The sequence below is a fragment of the Strongylocentrotus purpuratus genome, unplaced genomic scaffold (genome assembly GCF_000002235.5).
Source record: "Strongylocentrotus purpuratus isolate Spur 01 unplaced genomic scaffold, Spur_5.0 spur5_scaffold_21, whole genome shotgun sequence".
In the NCBI taxonomy this organism is placed as follows: domain Eukaryota; kingdom Metazoa; phylum Echinodermata; class Echinoidea; order Camarodonta; family Strongylocentrotidae; genus Strongylocentrotus; species Strongylocentrotus purpuratus.
In genome coordinates, this window is record NW_022145607.1 from 24,537,907 (window position 1) to 24,560,817 (window position 22,911).

The following is a 22,911-nucleotide window of genomic DNA, read 5'->3' on the forward strand; positions in this document are numbered from 1 at the left end:
ACGGATGGCCAACATATTTGACACTCTTTCATATTATGATAAGTAGTATACAATTTTCATACGGATGAACATTTCGTGCAACAAAAATTAATAAATCTATATTGCATTCACCTCCGAATCCCCAATTTAAATCTACCTACCCCCCCCCCCCAATACATTTTTTTAAGATGTAAAACTGAAAATTTATAAGACCCAGTGTCAGGCTAATTTAAGCTTGAAGCTTGTGGAAACTTGTCAAAAACATAGTTTTATATGGGTCTGCAGGAGAAGGGAAAAAAAAAAATCAATATTATTTTTTAGAATGATGATATGATAAAATGTGATACATGTACAGAGCATCTTTGTACTACATATCCTCCTAATATGGAAAACAGCTGAGAAATGAATCATTGAAACATTTTTGAAGAAAAGAAAGACTTAACAAGTTGGTTTTAATGATGGTATAATAGTACAAGATTGGTTTAATGATGGTATAATAGTACAAGATTGGTTTAATGATGTCAGATAAACTCAATTGAATAATGCATGATAGTACATTTGTAATAAATCAAGAGTATCAAAATTATAGATAAAAATACAGAAGATTTTTCTTGTATCTGCCTACCCAAGGTCAAGCACATCTATAGCTGGTGTTACGAATAAAAAGATGAAAACTAATGCCATTAAAAAGAGTCCCACTTAGGAGCATTTTAGACAATTTTTTCAAAAGAAATGGGGATGCGACATAAATAGCAGTTATTCATTTTAACCTGCTTATCATGGGATGCGACAAGGATGCATCATTGAAGAATGATTACATAACTTTTGTGAGCACCTACGTATTTCCCTCACTTGATATCAGGGTCTGGGGGTGTTTCACAAAGATCCTAAGTTGAACTTAACTCTTAAGTTGGACTTAAATATTATGGAGAGCCATCTGTAGCCTTAAAATAAATATATTCAAAAGCGAAAATTCAAGTATTTTAGACTTTTTTTTTTATAAATTCCACATCAAGAACATGAAATCTCCTTGATAATAGAAAATAAGAATGATTTGAATCAAAATGTTATGCCTTTTAAAATAACTTTTACAAAATATTTCATAGATGCTAATGGCTTTCCATAAGTCCAACTTAGAGATAAGTTCAACCTAGGATCTTTGTGAAACACCCCCAGGAGGTACAAATGACTTTTATCTGCTCATGCTCAGACTGAACTGACTCATTGAATTCATAGCTTCAAGTATAGCACATGTGTGGTATGTAGCAATCCCCATAAACTTTGTTTTGCTCTTGATCTAAAGGGGTCCTAAGTGGCTATACTGTGTTCAAAATATGAGCTTCAAATCTTCCTTTTATAAAGAGATATTGCAATTTATTTGAAATACACTCTCAGCTAACAATAAAATGTCCTGTTGAGTAGACTGTTTAATGCATGTACAGTGTGTATTAAGCATTCGCATAGAATTAGGCATGCATTGAAATCAAGTCCGACTCGGGATCAGAGCCCTATACACTGGGTTTTATGTTATCCCTTATTTTCTTCATACTCTTTACCAGGTAATCGTTTACCTATAAGTTGCCAGATAATGGGGAGGGGGATGCTTGGAACACTTTCAATTGGTTTCTTTCTGGATTAATTTTCACCGGTCAGAAACAGCCTCTTGTGAAAACGGGTAAAATGGATGTTTCGCTCTCTTAAATTCATAACATAATGCAGTTCTTGAAAACACTACATTGACATGTGTATACAGAAGTTATGCAAAAGAATACTTGGCAATATTTCATGGCAAAACTCACTCAAGGCAAAATTGTGAGTAACGGTACAGTCAATTTTGGATACTTTTTACACAGAGGTTTTCAGAAAATGAGAGGAATCTAAGATTCATAACATGAGTTTGAAGGCCCCCAAAATAGGAAATCATTCCTCAAAAGTAGTAATGGTTGGCAGCTATGTATGTACCCCTAATATGACTTCTACTCATACTGATATTATATGTTTACTCTGCACATTGTATGTTTTCAAGATTTTTCAGCAAATCATATATATATAATTTTAAGATTAAAAGAGCAAAACTGTTTCATTAAATAAACAAGAGAAGAGAAGAGATAGTGTTACCGTGAAATGTATAAATATGACCAATATCAGTTCTAAACTTCTAATAAACGTAAAATGACTGTGCAGTGACACATAGTTTACTCACATACTCATAATGTACAATCATAATACATGTATACCAAATCATAATCAAAATCATAATTCATCTAATTATTTATATTAAAATAATGCCTGCTTAATTTCGTTAAAAGCGACAACAAGAAAATGGTATTTTATGTAGACTCCACGATACCCTTTTAAAGCTCTTTAATTCAGTTTCATACACAATATGATTAAAAATGTGAGCAACAAATGCAGTTATCTTACAAGACATACACCGAGTTCTTTATACATGAATGTACAAAAATGCTTTTAAAGTACTCTTAAAGCATTTGAATTTGAAAGCTCATAAGTAAATATGAAAGATATACATTGTATACCCAAATAACTGCTTTTTTATTGGGGGGGGGGGGGTGGTGCATCTTGCCTCTTTGAGTAGACGTATCTTAGTTACGTAGTTTAAAAACCGTCTGCACTAGTTTGCCCACGGATTAGACCTCCCTGCAAGGTCACTGACAGAAAGTTATCTCATCGATTCAGCTCTCAATTAAAGATATTACAAAGTGTTGGTAAAATAAAGGGGATAATAGGGAACCAACAGGCACCGATTAGGCATTGTTTGCTATATAGAGGGGGAAAGTAGATCTAAGTAGTGCAGTGGGGCTTTAATCACTTGACTGGTAATGCAGAGGTTGTGGGTTCAAGCCCCAGCATGACACTTATATCCCTGGGCAAGGCATTTTAACTACATGGCTCCTCTCCACCCAGGGGCTAGTTAGGTGTACCCTTTAGATCAACGTGATTGGTTTAGCTTGTGCACGACCAAAGCCCAAGCAGCTTTCGTTTTCCCCACAGAGCTATAAAACAGTACTAGAATCCAGAAACCAGTTTTATGATAATACTCTAAAAGAAAGTTATTATTGTCATTATGATTACTTGTGCAAGAATGAGAGGGTATGAGATGTTTGATATTTATTAGAAATAAAGGAAACATTTTCTCTTACATGATCAGAATTTTAAAAAAATTGTATAAAAGGTACATACATTATATCTAAATCTCAAGGTTAATTTCAATAAGAAGCCATTCCTTTGTCAACAGCTTTTCAATTTGATGAGGTATTGTGCAAAGTTTGCTTTGTATGATTGCACAAATATCAAATTTCTTGCCCTCTGCCGTAGAGTCAGTGATCATCAACTTCTTGACCAGAAAAAGGCCAGAATCATAATTTTGTTCAAGCAATTTGAGATAATTCCTTTCCCTACAATTCATCTTTCCCCAAAATGCAGGACTATCAGCCAGTACCAATCATAACTCTATTACTATTACAACTGGGCCCTGTTTCATAAAACTTAATATCAATAACAAGCTACTGTTATAAGCTACTGAAATCATGGCATCTGATTGGCTGAGAGCAAATTTCTCACAGAAATTTGAGAGAGAGGGCCCAAGTCCACAAGAGCAAGGCATGAGATCGCAAATACCCTCCATTTTATGCACACAAAAATGATCAATATAACATATACAGTGTATTCACCACCTAATTCAGAATTCCCCTCGTGCCATTATATTATAAACTGCGGCCTTGGTGGAATATATCATCTCTCACAAAGTTCTTAATTTTTCAGTTCATACCCTTTGTTATATTCAACAGCGGAGCATGAATCATTTGGATAATATTGTGAGGCAGCTGTGGCTGTGGCTGTGGCTGAATACTCTATGTACTATGAGAGACCAATCCTGTGTGTGAACCTCCTTTAACATGTGGTGGTTGTTATTTTACCTGACTACTAAGAAAGCATAAATACTTGTAAGTAAGCAACCAGACGGCCGACAGCTTTATGCCCTCTCCGAGGGACCTGCTAATGAGGGTTAATGCCTTACCAAAAGGCACTAGCGCATCGCCTTGGTTTCGAACCTGGGTCATCGGATTACGAGACCACTGTTCTACCGACTGAGCTATCGCGCCTCCTCCTTCAAGTCTCTCTCATTATCAAGCACAGAATAATGATCATCTTTACAAAAGAAAGATTATATACATAAAAATATTGCTCCTTCTGTAACAACTCCCCCTCATACCAGCATTTCCAAGCGATTTCCTTTTGGCGCTTGATTAGAAGATCATACCGCTGTTGCAGGTTGTTGGTCTGCCATCTGGCTAGAGTTGACAAGGGAACAGGGAATGACACCCAGTAAAAACTTGATGGCAACTTTGTTGAATCCAATCCTGGCACCCTTCCTGAATCCAATCCTGTTCCCGGATGAAGACAGTGATGCTGTATCATACGATTATAATAACTTACAAAAAAAAGAATACAAGAAAAAAGGACAACCTCCGAACGCGTGAGATTGCCGACTCCTTCAGTTCGAATCGCCATTGAGGCTCTTGCTAAATTCTTTGTGCAACTGCTCTGTATCATCATCCCTTGGTGTTGCACCTTCAATGTCCACACCATCGGTCAAGGTTGTTGTCGTCCCTGCGGCAGCATCATCATCGTCGTCTTGGACCCTGATGTGGGTAATGTTTTCCGATGACTGGTTGTTGTGGAATAGACTGTATGACCTTGGACCCGCGGGAGAGTCCTTGGTGGGTCTCAGAGAGTAGAGGATGACCCCGGCGAAGATAAGGCCAAAGCCAAACAGGTAAAGCCCAGAAAACTGAAAGATGACAAAAACAGTCATGATAAGGGTTGCAGCATGAGACTGTGTATGGTTTCAACTTTGCGTATGTCGCAATATATATAGTACATTCAAATCCTACAGCTGTCACTTTTAATATAGTTTTGAAAAAAAATATTGTAGCAAATCATTAATTCATTCTGCAAATATTAGAAATGGTTATATTTATGGATATTTCAGCCGTCTCCGAACCGATTTTGATCAAACAAAGATGATTTTGACACTCAGTTTTTCAATATCTCCCCAAAAAATTATTTTGTCCAACCCCCTCTGCAACAAAACTCAACTATTCCTTTAAGGTGGAATTTCCCTTTACTGGCAGATCTAGACACTGCTCAAGGCTTTAGGAATTGTTGTCAAGTGTCAAATTCAAGTCTTACCGCGAAATGGAACACAAAGATGCCGATGATCAAGGTGTACATATCGGCGGTCAGGATGGACAGGTTGACCACTGTGGCGCTACTCCACTGGATGACCACAGGGAAGAAGGAGTAGAGACAGAACATGCAGGCTGCAAACCCAAGGAGCAGCAGGATGGCCTCGATGTTCCAGGAGAATGAAGCCAGTTCTTGGCGCTCCAGGGCTACCCTGGAATATCAGAAAATAGGCGAGAAAAGAAAACTCAGTGTTTATTAAAGCCTGTCTGCACTAGCTTGGCAAGGGAGGATTAGACCACCCAGTGTGGTCACTGACAGGTGGTTATCTCATCAACTCAGCTCTCAATTAACTTAAGGAAAAGAGGATCATGGGGGACCAACGAGCACCACTTGAGCATTGTTTTCTATACAGAGGGAGCAAGTAGCTACAAGCAGTGCAGTGGGACTTCAATCAAGTAATAGTTTCTCTCTTATTGGTTAATGACAAGATGTAGGCATTAAGAACCCACAGTAGTGGGTTCTCATGGGGAATTTGACACCGTTTGGGTGTTTACCCAATCACTTTTAGGACAGACAGGTTGTATATCATGCAATGTGCCCAAACCCATCAATGAAAGAAATTATTATCATAATTGTGGAGTACAGGATGACGTTCTGAAGCTGATGTTTGTGATGTCACAAGCATCACTTTATAGAAAGGGTTTGGATTTGGCCGCTAGAGGGCTTGGTGAATTTTGTGTGCTGCCAATTCTCCACATCATGGGAAAGTTTGTTGCCCAGAGTTGAGTATGTTTTCGTTTAATTTGTTATACAAGTTCAATGATGTAAGTAGAAATTATTGTGTTATCTTGAAGTTTAGGAGTTATATTGTCTTTTATAGCCAGCTGATAGCTTGATATGACACTAATATGAGGTGATGAAATAATGACATGAGTTCTTCATGTGAAAGATTGCACACGTGTACAGTGTGCGTTACGTGATTGTAGTGCACGGTCGTGAATATTAATTTACATGTAGTAGTAACATGAATGATATGATACTTGAGGAATGACAAAGTCAATGTCAGTGAGTCATTCTTGCATGTATTTAGTCAGATTTATAGTGAAGAAGGCATTGTTTTTTTTCGTTTAGTAAAATTACAAATGGCTATTAGGAGTGCCAGGGTACATTTAATTTGATACATGATATGTTACTTTCTAGTCAGTTTATGCAAGATGACTTATTATTGTTTATCTTTATTAAATTGCAGATTGAACCCTGCCTGTTTACAGTTCAGTGTAACTAATATACAGCGGTGCATGGTCTATATTTTTGGTTCTTGGGCATCTGGGTTGGCATGCCATATCACACGCCACAATAATGATATTTCAGTCACGCTTTACATACATATACAGTAGGAAGGCAAGCCGGAGTAAGAGTCTTTACACATATTTCAATACAATGCCATCAGTGAAAAATATCCCGGTTGGTCAACCCTTCAGGACTTGGCTAAAGTGATCACACATTGTTCTTCAAATTGGCAATAATGATATTTTCTTTCATTACTACATTGTTAAATCATATGTGTTATGGCTCTGAAACTGATAAGCATGGGCAAGAATGTTGCCAAAAACACCTGCTTTGTTTAATCACTATAAACTTACCGGTATCTGTACAAAGGATCATTAAAAAATTCTTGCATGGTCAATGTATGGTATGTCGTCAATCTATAAAGCGCATAATAGCTGAGAATCTCTAGGCGCTTTTTGTTAACAGTGCAACAAAAACAAACTTCAAATTTATGTTACAAAATGCTCAAACTGGAATTCTACAAATATTGTGATAATAATGACATTGGAAAAATCATACATTAAAATATAATTGATCAATTAATAGTGATATTATTGATCACAAGTCATATCAAGCATTCTTTAATATCATTTTTCAATGTACACCTGTAATGAATAAACATAATTCTCTCTTTATATGTGACACATTTCTAAGGAATCTCTTATACAATGGTTTCAGCTATTCAAGTGATCTTTGAATTCGATTTGGGGTATTACAGGGTACTCAAGCGCAGCTAAGCAAAGTCTATACAAATAACACAAAAGACTATGATCTACGGGACCTTTTCAGGCCAGGGTTATTTCCTTGTAATTATGCCCCATGCCTCACCCCCCACCCCCCCCCCCCCCATTCCTCTCCTTCAATATCCTCTCAATTCCATTGGCCTGACTCACTATATGAAACTCTATTCACTTCCAGGTAACAAAAGATAATACTAGTAACTAGGCATTGTGGCGTGCGCCTGTAATTCAGCTGACAATGGAAGTTACAAACTGATTCAGCCGAGGACGCAGGTTCAAACTGAGTCACGTCTTTCGAATAGTGACGTTTAAAGGTCTGTCCACAGACGTAAATGATCATATCTGATTGATAAACGTCTGTAAAAACCCAAAACATACATACATATACAATAGGAGAGTACTAGCATCTACATGTATATTTATTGTAACTCTTCTGTGACAAACATCCCACGTTTTGTAGTTTCGTTCAATAAAGTTTGATTCGAAACCCTACAAAATACGCCGGAAGCATGAGTGTAAAGAGTAAATTTTCTGCACACAATGCATCCATTTGTGTTTCACGGCTGTAGTAGGCTACAATTGATGCCAGGAATTTAAAAAAGGAAGATAATCCTTAAAATCCTTAAATTGGCAACATGTTGAGAGATTCAAAATCATTGTTTTTTATCTTATTTTGCAATTTTTTCAACTTTTTAATAACAATCTTGCCTATGTATATTGTAGGAATTTCATGGAACCTGAACAATATTTTAGTAAATTCAGATATTAGTTGAAAATGCTGTATATTCTCTATGGAAACCGGAATAAACCTTGTCTCGTCTTCACCGGTATGGCATCTATGCATGTGATGACCTGCGCAGTGCGGGAGGAAGGTTGCCTCTACTGTCTAACATCGTATCAATGGTGGTAGGGGTGAATTGTCTAAAGGGCAGGATAGAATGACTAATAGAAGACTGGTCTTTAATAGCTAGACTGCTTCAGAAATCAAACCATTTCAAATTTGAGCACAGTACTGTAAAATTACTAAGGCCAGTCTCAATTATGCGCTACAGAAGCAATTTTATTTGGGAACAGTACAAAATGGGAATATGCTTTGTTCTTTGAAAGAATAGGGTCATAAAGTTCAAGATAGGTCAATGATTGAATCACTAGCAAGATCTAAGCTTCCGAATCCCCATCAATATCATCATCACATACACAATTTATAGCCAACTATTTGATAAGATACAGCAATAAAGATTCTTCAAAGGGATTTTATGATTAGGGGTAAATAGTTTTATTGAGAGAGAACAAACTCTACAGAAGTCGTACCGGTACATGTCATGAATAAAAAAAAATCTTAAGCAATGAAAATTCAGTTTAGAAGAGGCGAAATCTGGATATGAACTTTAACTTGAATAATTCTTTCAAGGTACCATGTACCGGTATACAATTTTTTAAAATGATATAGGATAATATGATAACAGAATTCATGTATAGTAGCTCAAGCTGAAGCACATCTCTATGTACAGTATCTGAGCCAATGATAATGGAAATTTAGTTCTATCCAGGACAACAATATAAACTTATATGAGCATTTAAAAAAAAAAAATCAAATAATAGCAATAAATGAATGAAAATAACTAAAATGATCTACTCACAGCTGTATTCCAGAGACAAACGTCCCAAAGAGTCCCACCATGCCCAAGAACTCTGTCCGCGTGTACTGGCGGACCACATACTCCTGTGCTACGTTGGAGACGCCATACAGACTGGCACCGAGCAAACAAAAGATGTCTCCCAGGAGCTTGTTCGACGGCGCGCTATCTGCAAGGACATTTTATAAAGTACAAAGGAGTAATCAACAAAATTCTAATTACCAGTTTAAGGATTTTGAAATAAATGTTGATTCATTTTAAATCATCATAATCTGACATTTTCTTTGAGCTTGCTTTTCCTTTTTCCAAAAAAATCATCATCACATTAATTTTCTGAATTTCCCCTGTCCACGTGTACAATAAACACAAGACAATAGGACATAATAGGCTTATGAAAGCAACGAGGTAACTGTATCGTTCCAGAACTTGACACAGGAAAATATTCTGTAAAAGCTGTCATAAGGGTGACCTCTCTAAAAGGTCATCTTTCATGTTTCCCTCTGGAAGTATTAAATTATTTTAGGACCTGTCTTTATAGAAGTCACCTGTCTACAGTCTGGGGCCACTCAACCTTTTAGTCATTCCCTAGTTGGCCTCTATGAACAGGTGTAACTGTTCAAACCCAAATAAAATTTCCATGATTCGGTAACAAGTAGGTTATTATTAGGAGCAGGTGATTCTACATTGCTGTTGAAATGATGATCTCCAACATCTCAGAGAAACACACACAAAATAAAAAAAATAAACTTATGGGGCATTGCAATCAATTGCAAATCCCCCAAATCAAGGGTACAGTGTGTAAGTCTTGCAATTAATTGCAAATTTGCAATTGATCGCAACTCAACTTTCTTGCAACACCCATTAGTAAGAGAGAAAGAGAGAAAGAGAGAGAGAGAGAGGGGGGAGGGGGAGAATAAAAGCTAGATCTAGTTAACATAACTTTAATCTTAACAAAATCTTAGGAAATTTAGGAGACTAGTGGGGCGTTACAAGAAAGTTGAGTTGCAATCGATTGCAAATATCAGTAGCAAATTTTTCAACTTGCAATCAATGGCAACTTTCCTGCAACGCCCCATAAGAATCACCCAAACTTGCTGCTTTCATTGATCTCCTATTCACCAACTCATACCTGCTCATGCGCAAACATTAACATTTTGTATATATTTGTATCAAGTTCATATGATTGAATATCTTTCTTTTGTTCATATTTGTACGCATAGACACAATCACAAAAGAACTATGAAAAAATGGACAAGGTGTATGCCCTCACAGTGACCTCACATTGATCAAGAAAACATAAAAGAAATAGTATGCCGACATTCATGTAACAAAATTAAACAATAGCCATTAGGCCTGTCCTCATCAGCTCCAGTTCGCCAAATAACCCGCTATCTCAACTATCTCGATTGCAAATTAGCCAGGTAATTTGCATCTTCATCAGTCCGCAGTTGCAATTAGCAGGATGTTTAGCTTAGAAAATATTCTGATAAATCTTGGTCTTGTTTCCAAAATATTCTGCCATTTGGGAAATAGCGGGCTAATTTCCGCTTGTCCAAGCTAGTTTTTGATGAGCGTATCGGTCTGGTGAAGACAGACCTATTGTGGATCGAAAAAGTACATTGAACCCTGCCTTGAATGAATGAATAATTGGCTTACCACCGCTGCTGGCTCTGCCTGAAAGCACATCGGCTCCAATTAGAGCCCCCAGGCCAGCGATGCACGTTACCACGCCAACGATGTGAATGATGCGATACCGAGTGCGCAGGATGAGGAAAGAGAGCAAGATCACCACTGGGATGGTGATGCAATCCAATAGCTAGAAAAGGAACATGAGATGTATTCAGATGAAAAATGTTTTGAAAATATTCTTGTATAGTATTCATTTGTAAAACCAATTATAGTGGGGGCTGTTAGGGCTAAAAAGGGCTTGTTGCTCAGATTCTTCTAAAAGCACCAAATTTGGTCCTTACATGTACTTTCAGAAACAATTGCTATCAAGTCATTACCTATTCCTATGGTAATATGTGAGATTTCCTATTCAATTTTAAAACATACTTTCTTGTTGTTGTTTCTGTTTATTCAATACATTTTCAAGATTCTTCACAAGTCTACGGACAAATATGTAGAGTTTTCTGTAAAATGCATAAAATTAGCATTTGCATTTAATTAGGCTATAACGACAAAAATTTGCATATTAGGAAAAAACTAATTATACCATCTTGTTCCTTACGTAAATATCTACAAATATGCAAATTTTCGTGTTCATCGGACATTCAACGGCCGAGATCATAGGGGGGCCTCACAGAAGTGAAAACCCGGTGGTAGAATATTCACTGCATATATCCTTGGATTAAATCAAGCCAGATTTAGCTTAAAGATAAAGTCGAGTTCTGGTTATCCGATTGCATTGTGAAAGAAACATTGTGGAATCGATCAGAAACGGTTGATTATCTAGCATTTAAGTATTGGTTTGTACTGCAAGGTTCTGGAATCATCAATATGATAAGAAATTTGGCCCAGTCAGATGTACACAGAAAGATGTATTCCATGCCATATTTAGATTTTAGAATAGTGAGGCATTTGAAGAGCCATGCTTTTCAGAGAACATTTTTTATATGGTGTTCTTCCATACACACTTGCATATTACAATGATAACGCTCACAAATTATTTTCCATCTCTTCCCAGAACTCGACAACCTTCTCTTTAATCCCTTCATGAGTATAAGAGCCAATTAATTAAGTGGTTGATTTCACATGCATATTATCCAAGGTTTATTAATCAAAACATTGGCAAACAGAATGAATGTGAAACCCTGGTAGCACAACAGTAATTCCATAAGGGTACCTGGGAATTTAATAGATGATGCTGTAATAGACTAGTTTACTAAACATATTAAAATCTACTGATGTTTCTTTTCGGGGGACCTAGTGATGAGTTTATCAAATGGCCTGTTATTAATGAATGAACTACATGTACATTACTTGAAATCAAATCTGCATTCATTATATGTTGCTATAGATGTCGGGCAAGCCTTGAACAAAGCTTTCAGGAAGTCAAGAATCCGTGTTAAAAAAGTATGCAAACTGGTCTATTGTTTGCACTCAGTCACTGTGTTGATAATTTTCCTTCAACAGCTAATGTGATATACTGTACATGTATGAGACACTCAAACACCTAACCTACAATGTACAGGGTAAATGGACAAATGGACATTGAGGTGCCTAATTTTGAAAAATAAATCTATGATACTTCTGTATTTTGTCCCATACGTCATCAAGATCAAGATCGACAAGTACTGTAGATACCAGACGATGTTGATAGCCCTAATAGAGCTTACATGTTTACAGAGCAGAAATATATGAAAGAAGCCGGACCGGTAAGTCGTACAGGATTGCATGGTGTCTCCCTTCGATCTTATAACTCTTCTGTTTATCAAAATGTTAGCTAAAAAATTCATAAACTAATCTAGGCCTACAATGTAAGTCTTTTCTCTCTCATCCACGTACTTTGACCACTGATCTGTGATAACCAGTGTAAAATATAAGTTTCTGTTCTCAGGATCTCTTTTTTTAAGTTCATGGTGATATTAAAGTTGTTTTTTTCTTCTCAGTTTACCAGATCACTTTTGGTTCTTTCAAGCGCTAAATCGCTCACCACTCCCGTATAGTTGATTTTATGCTGGTGAAAACACATCAAAAAGTGGGTAATGTACCTGTACACTTGTGAGAGTCGTATACTGATACGCCTTCACCACCAGATAGTTTGCCTCCACGTCGACGAGCGCCACCAGGATGTACTTCCACCATCGCTTGGTGAAGATGTGGTAAAAATTCTTCTCCCTGCTCTTGCGCAGGCACAGGAGGGTGCAGTACACCAGCGCCAGGAGGAGGTAGTTGGCGAAGCTCTGGGTCGTCGGGGCATTGATTCCGTGGGTGTCGTTCAGGATCTGGCTCGTGACCCCTGTGCCACAGATGAGCAGGGACAGGACCTGACCCCCCAGGAAAACCTTCAGGAACGAACTGCAAATGAAAAGGAAAGGTAGTCATGAAGCAGCAAAAACTTTGCAACAGGTTGCAGAATACTTACCTCAAGCCTGTACCATTTTCCTTTCTCTCTACTTTTCATTTACAACTCTGTCTTTCTCTACACATCTCCCCTAATCTTTCATTATATTCTCTGATCAACTTTTCTTTCTTTCTTCTTCTTCCTTCTCTTCCTCTTTCTAGTTTCCTCTCTTTCTCTCTCTCTCTCTCTCTCTCTCTCTCTCTCTCTCTCCTCTCTTTGCAACCTTTGATGACACAGTTTTAAGTTTTTAATGTTTTTAATATTTTTAATATATTTCGATTTTGATGTAATATTGGACAGTTGTATTTTGTTTCATTATGCATGATTTATGGTTGTACGTTTTAGTCATTAAAATTTTGATCATTTATTGTGTTCTATATTGACTTTATAAATTGAACAATTTCAGCTTTCCAGCTGCAAGTTCTTTTATTGCAATAAACTGAATCAAATCAAATCAAATCAAACTTACATTCTTGACAGTGAAGAGACTGTAAGCTACAAACACGGGTATGTATAAACTGAGCATATTTCAAAGCATTAAATCAGATAAGTGATATATTTCTAAGCTTAAGTGGTGTGCCTTATATCCCAAGAAATAAATGCCCTAATTATACGGAACCTTCTTTTGACCTGCTTACCAATTGCATGTTACATAAAGTTACTCTTGTCAACTCAAAAGCTTGCCAGACATAGCAACAGCTAATGCATGCAAACCAAGGGTTATTTTATGAAACTAACTTTGGTAAATCTTTGCCCACTACCTAAGGATGTCAGAATGCTTACAACCTGTCCTGTTTCACATAACCATGATAAGCGACAAAATCATTATTTAGATATTCGGCTAAAATAGTATAGTTTTCATCACGATCCATCATCTTTTATCCTGAATTGGCGATAGATCCGATTTCCACATTTAGGTACCTCAGCGTAGTCAAAAGCTCTGGCCCGACATGGAATTTGCACGTGGATGCGATTGTGTCTCGGGCGAATCGCCTCCTTGGCTTCATAAGACTTGTTGCACATGGTGCTTGATCCTATTCTATATTTTGTCTATACAAAGCACTAGCACTCCCATTATTAGAGTATGGCATTTCGGCCTGGCACCCAACGATTTGTTCCCAGGAACACAAACTTGAACATATCCAGAGAACCGCCACGCATTTTGCACTGAAGCAATCTCGTGGAGTGATGCCATACAACAAGAGACTCCGCTTTCTTGGTTGATGTTCACTAGCTTCTCGCAGAGACCACCTTTTGTGTTCATTTGCCATGAAATGTCTATACGGTCTAGTGATTGTTCAGCTCTGCTAGAAAACATGTTTATCAACCCTTGCCGTCCCCACACTCGGTCCTTTACCCATTTTCCAGATCTGCCAACCTCTGGAGTTCAAAAAACTGTATTCTTTAATCCCAAAAGTTGTATTTTACTGACAAAAGTTGTATTCTTAAAAATAAACATGGACAATGCCTCCTACAGTTCCTACATGTACATACAGGAAGAATTTGTTTATGGATCATTGGTTGAATATGCATGATTTCGTCACGACTGGTGTGTTCGATGAACCAATGAACATCCCCAAATTGCCGATGTGAGATGCTTGTAGGCTACTTTACAGGACAGAATTGGCATTTTGCCATTGATATACTTATATATATATATCATTTATATACTTACATGTTGATACTATTACAAACATTATGTCGGATTTCAATGATTTTTCTCAAACCTGTTGGGCATACCAGCCTCCTTTACTCTTTAATTCCTCATTACTTTTATCTATAATGCTGCTTTGTATCATAATGAATATAATTTCCTTGGTAAATCTAAATGATATCCTTATGTAGCAATATGTGATACATGTATGTAATAAAATGTGTCACTTTAGTTTTAGTTTTTCAGGGGGGGGGGGGGTATAGAAACTAATTTTGATTGAATTGATTTTATTTGAGGAATTGTAACTTGATAAAGGAGATTTGATGCATTTATATACACTGTAGAAGTTGCAGTTTGTCAGTTCATTAATTATTATTTATTTCTTGTTTTCAAATGTGTTGTGGTTTATACAGTAAGTGTTATAATGATAATGCTGACAACGATATGATAAAAATAATGACTGACTTTGTCCCCGCATCTCTGGCGGAGGACTTGCTTGCTGCTCATTTTGCTATTCGCGAGATTCATTTTTTACATCAGTATTTGGAGAGACTTTTCATTGTCTATATATTTTTTTGTTGATGGGATTAATCATTTTTTTACTCCATGCAGTGAGAATAGAGCAATCTATTGGTTTTCTCATTCTGCTTCATAGTTTTGACAATTTCAACAGCAATTTTTAACCCACATCGATCGACTCGATAGCCGCTTCAATAGCCGCGAACATAAGCATCTTCGCCGTCATTCCTGGTGTCGTGCTGAATTTTGTATTATTGTCAATGTTATCATCTTCATCGTCCTGTTTGTTTTTGTCATCATCGTCATCGCGAAGTACCGGGTAACTAATTTTTTCTGTTTACGCATTCATCGCGAGCGATTTGAATTTCTTCGAGCATCATCTTCGAACTGATTGTTTTGTCATCATGGACATTGTGCATCGAGGCATTGACCGCCTGATCATCAACATCATCACTGAAATCATCCAGTGACTACTTCATCACCATCATCACCAACACCATCATCAACAAAAACATCCCCTTAATCATTATTATCGCCGACATCATCGCCGTCATCATTATTATCGACATCATCAGAGTCATCATCATTACTGACATCGTAATGACTTCATCATCAGAGTCATCATCATTACTGATATCGTAATTGTTACGATATACGATATCCGATATATCCGGTATCCGTGGTAGTTCAATAAACATGGTCACCATCATCACAAACCTGACTGCCGACTCGTCTATTATCATGAGTATCTACCAAATCTAAGACCCTCGAACTCATCATGGTGGCAGCTGCTGGGATCTTCGAAATCAAGTTTGATTTTTGAAGACACAATTGATCCAGTTCACGACAGTTGGGAAGTATAATTAGCAAAATTATCGTCGATTAGCGATTTGTCACGTCGCACTTTTTCGTATGCACTGTACGTGCACCGTACATATATACAGCACAGTGTACCGAGACACTGATGCTACTGCATAATCCCGATGAACTCGTACGTGAATGGTGATGTGTGTATGAGCATATAAAGGTTCATAAAGCCTGCTCAGAATAGCCTAATCAAGTTATAACTGTGCTCAATCACTGACACAGGGGTCTGCATAATAACTAAACTAGTAAAGTTTAAATCTAAAATTAAACTAAATCAGAGGTGTGAACATTAAACCTGTTTTCAGATAATATTAACAATAATATCTGGTGTGTGAGGAATTGTCACTGTCAGACATTGAGTGAGAGTGACCAACATTTTCATTGCATGAGACACTTAATGACATCCACACAGGTGCGAGAGTGTACACAGGTATACGTGTACGAACCTTATCAACACCAGCCGGTTAGGACCTGTTCACACTAAGATAAACAACACAAAGATTTACACTCAGTCATATAATCTGTCGTAACCAATACGCACACGTGACATATACAATGAGTACTAAGTATCCAGAGATGAAATGGGAGGTACCAGACCTACCCGAAGAATTCAAGCTATTCAAGCAGAGAATGGAGCTTGTGTTGGCAGATCAAGAAATAACTGAAAACAAAAAAAAGGCTATAAAAATCAAAATCGCTGTAGGCAACGAAGGTTTGCGCAGAATCAATGCGTCTGGGCTATCAGAGGCCGACCAAGAAAAACCACAAGAGCTGTGGAAATTATTTGAGAAACAAATAAAGGTAAACATTAATTTTCGGGTCCATCGTCTCGAGCTGATGCGATATCGGCAGAGACAAGATGAGAGCATTGACGCATTCGTTACTCGATGTAGAGACAAAGCCAACACATGCGACTTTGAGGATTCTGAACTTGCCGAGCGGATAATGGAGGTAGTCATCACCTCAACACCAAGTCTAGAATTCCAGAAATTCCTATTGGACCAGCCTAAAGGATATCTAATCGAAGCAATTCTTGTAGAGGGCCGAAAATACGAGGCAGTTGCGGCGAGCAGAAAATGCCTAGAAACGCTTGAGCCGGCTAAAGAAAGCATAGATTCATTCAAGCGGAACCAGGGACGAAAGACGTGTGGAAACTGTGGACGTATCCACAAACCTCGTCAGTGCCCTGCGTACCACGATGTGTGTCGTGCCTGTGACACAAAGGGCCATTGGGCCAAGTTCTGTAGAAAGGCTAAGAACGATCGAAGTCGAAAACCAGATCGTAGATCAGATGACCATAAATCTGATGACCGTCAACCGAAACACGGTAACCAATCACGATCAAAATCAAAGGGTCGAAAGTATAAACCGATAAGTGAAATGGACACTGAACATGATACTAGCACAGATCATGAACATCAACAATCAGCAGGTCCATCAAACTTCGAACATTTTGACACCATACACACGATCGGAACACACACAGTGATCAACTCAAAGGGTACAGTAGCTTTTGCAAACATTGACATCATATGCCCACAGAAATCAGGTCAGCATTACCTATATCTGAAGATAGACTCTGGGGCAAGCGCTAATACTATCACAGTACGCACAGCCAAACAAATATATGGTGACAAGTGGAGGCAAGTAGTGAAACGTACACCAGTAAAGCTAGTAGCATATGGCGAAATATCAATACCATGCGTTGGTACACTAGACATAAAGTGTAGATACAAGAGTCCAGAATGGTATACACATACATTCTACGTAGCAGACGTGAATGGACCAGCTATCTTAGGGTTGTTAGGTTGCACAGATCTCGGGATTATCACAATCCATACAATGCACAAGGACACACCTACACATACACCTATCACAAGTGTTAGTGACCTCAAACAAACATACCCAGATCAGTTTGATGCCATAGGAAGCTTTAGCGGGAAAGCAATGCTGCATCTGAAAGATGATGCAGAGCCAACCATAGATGCACCTAGAAAGTGCAGTGTCCATCTGAAGGACAAGATCAAAGCCGAACTAGATAACATGGAGAAGCAAGGAGTCATCAGAAAGATAGAAAACCACACAGATTGGTGTAGCTCGATGACCACCGTTGTGAAGAAAGATGGATCCATACGGATATGTCTTGACCCCAGAAGGTTGAACGATGCCTTGAAAAGGTGTCCACACAAAATTCCAACCTTGGAAGAAATCCAACCAATCTTCGCAGGAGCTCAATTCTTCTCCAAGCTAGACGCAAAGGCTGGATACTGGTCAGTACACCTAGCAGAGGAATGCCAAGACCTGACCACCTTCAGAACACCATTTGGAAGATATTGTTTCCAAAGATTACCCTTCGGCTTATGCACAAGCCAAGACATCTTCCAGCAACACATGGATAGGATCGTCCAGAATGTGCCTGGCTGCGTATGTATCGCAGACGACATTGCCATTGTCGGGAAAACAGAGGAGGAACACGACAAGAATCTCCACTTACTCATGGAGACAGCGAAACAGGAAGGACTCGTGTTCAACAGCTCCAAGTGTACTATCAAGAAGGAAGCTATCAGCTACTTTGGATCCATGTACACAAGATCTGGAATCTTCCCAGATCCAAGCAAGGTTGAAGCTATCAACACAATGCCTTCACCCAAGGACAAGGAAGATGTTCAGAGATGCCTAGGATTATTCACATACCTAGCACCATACATTCCTAATCTATCAGAGAAGTCAGCACCACTTCGTGAACTCCTTCACAAGGAAAATCCATTCGTCTGGGACGAGGATCACGAACATGCCTTAAACAGCCTGAAAAGCGCAGTCTCATCGGGTGCATGCCTGCAGTTCTTTGACCCAAAGAAAGAGACGACCGTTGAGGTAGATGCATCAATGAAAGGGCTGGGAGCATGCCTGCTCCAAGATGGCAAACCCGTAGCTTTTGCATCCAAAAGTCTCTCCAATGCACAGTCCAACTACTCGAACATAGAGAGGGAAACCTTAGCCCTAGTGTTTGGTATCGTCCGATTCCATACATACCTATTCGGGAAGGAATTCACTGTGATAACAGATCACAGGCCTTTGGAGACAATTTGGAAGAAACCTCTAAGAAGCGCACCACCTCGTCTACAGAGACTATTGATCAAGGTACAAGGATACAGATGCCAAGTCAAGTACCGACCTGGGAAAGAAATGATTCTTTCAGATACCTTGAGCCGTCTTCCTAACCCCAAGGAAGCACGCGATGTTCCACTAGACATCAGAGTGGAATCAATCTGCTCCGAAGTAGAAGACACTCATCAAATCGACTTGATCTTCTTCGGACAACACAAGAGAACAGAACTCCAGAGGGAAACATCCAATGACCCTGTTCTTAGGTCATTGTGGCAGACAGTCACTCAGGGTTGGCCTGAAACTCTTCAGGAGCTGCCGACATCCCTCAGGGAATTCTGGTCTTACAGAGATGAGATTGGAGTATCTCAAGGAGTACTCTTCAAAGGAAGCAGAGTCATCATACCGAAGACACTTCGAGAAGATATCCTCAGACAACTTCATCTTGGACACATGGGAATCGAGAGCACGAGACGACTAGCTCGTGAGACAGTGTTCTGGCCACACATCAACAAGGACATTGAACAGCTCGTAAAGCAATGTGCTGCATGCCAGGAACACCAGGCAAGGCAACAGAAAGAGCCGTTGCTTCCCCATGATGTACCTTCAGCACCTTGGACTAGACTAGGAACAGATTTGTTCATGCTAAACAGACAAGACTATTTACTCGTCACTGACTATTACTCCAAGTATCCGATAGTCTACAAGCTGACTGACACATCAAGTGCTGCAGTAGCCAACGTGATGAGTGGAATCTTCAGTCTATTTGGTCCACCAGAGGAGATCGTATCCGACAACGGTCCACAATTTGTCGGGAAGCACTTCAAGGACATGTGCCGGAAGTGGTCGATCACCCATACAACCTCTTCACCTCACTATCCAAGATCCAACGGACTAGCTGAGAGAATGGTTCGTACCGTCAAGAATCTGTTGAAAAAGTGTTCACAGACTGGCCAAGACAGTCAACTGGCTATGTCACACCTAAGAGCAACACCCGTTGACAGTCACATGAGATCACCTGCAGAGATGTTGTTTGGAAGACCCATCAGAACAACACTGCCAAGTCATCATCTTTCAAGAGAATCTACCACCACTGATCATCTCTTGAATCGACAGAGTAAGATGAAAGAAACGCACGATCGACATGCGGGTCCAGATCTTCCACCACTCCACGTAGGACAACCAGTCAGAGTCCTACATCCCAAAGATCATACTTGGATACCAGCCAAAGTATCCAAAGTCTGCGACGAGCCTAGGTCGTATGAAGTATCAACACCTAACGGAGGAATCCTGAGACGAAACCGATCTCACCTGAGGGAGATTCCATCGTCAACCAACCCTACTCCAAAGCGTGTTAGGTTCGACGAAGACGACACTTCATCTACTCAAGCAGAAACACCACAACAGAATGGCAACAACCATCAGCCAACACCAGAAACTCAGAACATTCAATCTAAAGGACCAACATCAAACTCGCAAACCACAACAAGATATGGACGCAACATCCGTACACCAGCGAGATACATGTTTGAAGATTGAAATTGAACTCTTAAATTTCTTCAAAGAAGAGAGAAGATAAAGAAGAACACAGAAGACGCTTAGTTTAATGTAGTCTAAGAAGTTTATTGTTCATATGTATGTATAATCATTGTACAGTAGTTTTGGTATGACAAGCATAATGCTTATAAGTCTAAACAGATGCTAGCCCAAACATGTTTCGTTTGGAAATTCATTTTATAAAGGAATCAAGTTATATCAAAACTATGTTCAATCTTGCAGATCAACTGTGAAGTTGAAAGTGGAATAATATAATTATATAGACAGTTAAATACTCATTCTTTAATACAATACAAAAGAAACGTATTGAAAACAAATCAAGATTTTATGTTATATAACCTGATTGGAAAAAGTTTATTAGGAAGCAAATAACCAAAACTTGCATACTACCAAAAGTATTGTTATCAAAGCAATATGTCATTAATCATCGATCAGTGATGTTCACTGATTCCCAATTTTTCCAGAGGAAGGGGGATGTTACGATATACGATATCCGATATATCCGGTATCCGTGGTAGTTCAATAAACATGGTCACCATCATCACAAACCTGACTGCCGACTCGTCTATTATCATGAGTATCTACCAAATCTAAGACCCTCGAACTCATCAGTAATGACTTCATCATCAGAGTCATCATCATTACTGACATCGTAATGACTTCATCATCCAAGTCATCATCATTACTGACATCGTATTGACTTCATCATCATCAACATCGTAATTTTTGACATAGCCCTGGATGCTAAGTTGCTAACTTGGTTTAATGTAATAATTTTGAACGCTTTGCTGAATTATTTGAGGATCCTTTCTGCGCTCGTTTTTGCAGATTGATAATTGTTGTTTTTGTATGATTGTTTATTTGATCTTCTTCTTCTTCTTTCTTCTTTGGTGCAGTCTGCTTCCTTCAATCTTGAAGATTCTTGCAGAACTTAAGTGTACAGTGTGTGTCATAAGGATGGCCAGCAATTTATTAACACACACTAGACTTCCCTAAGGAGATGTTCTACACACAATCAACCACGTGCAATTAGATCTACAATCTACACCATGGCCATGTTAATGTCTGGTGTCTACACAAGCAGCCGACAAAGCAACACAAGTACACACGCTGGCCATTCATTTAATACACAATTGCAAATCCCCTAAAACGTGCGAAGCAGTTCCCACGCTGCGCTGACTTTTAAAATTAAAACCCATAACAAGACTTCTGATCATTATCCAACAATGTTTAACTTAATTTCCGTAGATCTACTTACAGTGTATACAGAGGTGCAAATATTTTCTTTGTTTTAGTCCAACAACTGGAAGGAATTTCTTCCGTAGTACTGACGTACGGGACGTCGTTGCCGAAAGCCATGATGTATGTCGCAGTCTAATCCGGTCTGATCTGATCGGCGGCGCAGCGGCGTTCTTGTACTTGTTGTGTGCACATCATGGTGCACATGTATTGTACGTTCTGTGAGCCGCGTTAATTTTTTTTTTTCATGCGAGCCCAGGGAATTGTTCATTAATCCCAAAGGGTGTGCTGGGGATGAGTCTAAATGTGGTTACACTTCGGAGCCACTGTCACGATTTTTTATAAATGATTTAGATTTTTATGGCATAATCGGGCCGAAAATTTCGCAACCACTCAATAAGCAGGGGGGGGGGGATAAGAGGACATATAGTCTATATATCTTTTTTGGGTCCCCAAAAAATCGCAACGACACAGCCAACCGCTGAATAAGCGCGGGGGGAGAGGGGGGAGGGGGGGGGGGGGGTAAGAGCACATTTTTAAAAATTATTTTTGTTTTGCTCCCGAAAAATTTAAAATCGCGCTGGTCGCGAATTCGCTCAGTTGGGGGAGGGGGGCATTTTTTTGGCCGGGGGGACACGTGTCACCTGTGCCCCCCCCCCCCCCCGCCCCTGCTCATATCCCCCTTCCTCTGTCTTCGTATCTACATAGATATTTCTGCTTTTATTTTCACGTTCGCTTTTATTTTTTCCATAACGGGCCTTTTAGTCTCTGGCACTAAACTGATGATAGAAATGATAATCAGTACAAGAAGAAATGGAAGAAGGAGAAGAAGAAAAAGAGGAGGAGAAAGAAGAGGAAAATAATGATGAATTTGTAGCATTTCTATAACGTACAAAACATAAGTATATACAAAATCAAAAAGTATGAACCGGCAGAAGAATACAAATTTCAATCATATAACACTCTTCACTTCTCTTCTCTGACTGAGCTAGAGACCCTAGCTAGAGA

At 38.9% G+C, this 22,911-nt stretch overlaps 1 protein-coding gene across 1 annotated transcript; it reads right to left on the reverse strand.

The window, feature by feature from the left end:
* Positions 1-4,009: 4,009 nt before the first annotated feature.
* LOC574685 (solute carrier family 35 member F2) lies at positions 4,010-22,093 on the reverse strand. Its single transcript, XM_030995450.1, has 6 exons — positions 21,923-22,093; positions 12,610-12,916; positions 10,553-10,712; positions 8,900-9,065; positions 5,194-5,401; positions 4,010-4,792 (listed from the first exon to the last, which is right to left on the reverse strand). Exons 1-6 carry the CDS (start codon positions 22,021-22,023, stop codon positions 4,496-4,498), a joined length of 1,239 nt encoding a protein of 412 aa, XP_030851310.1. The 5' UTR covers positions 22,024-22,093; the 3' UTR covers positions 4,010-4,495.
* Between the last annotated feature and the right edge of the window lie 818 nt (positions 22,094-22,911).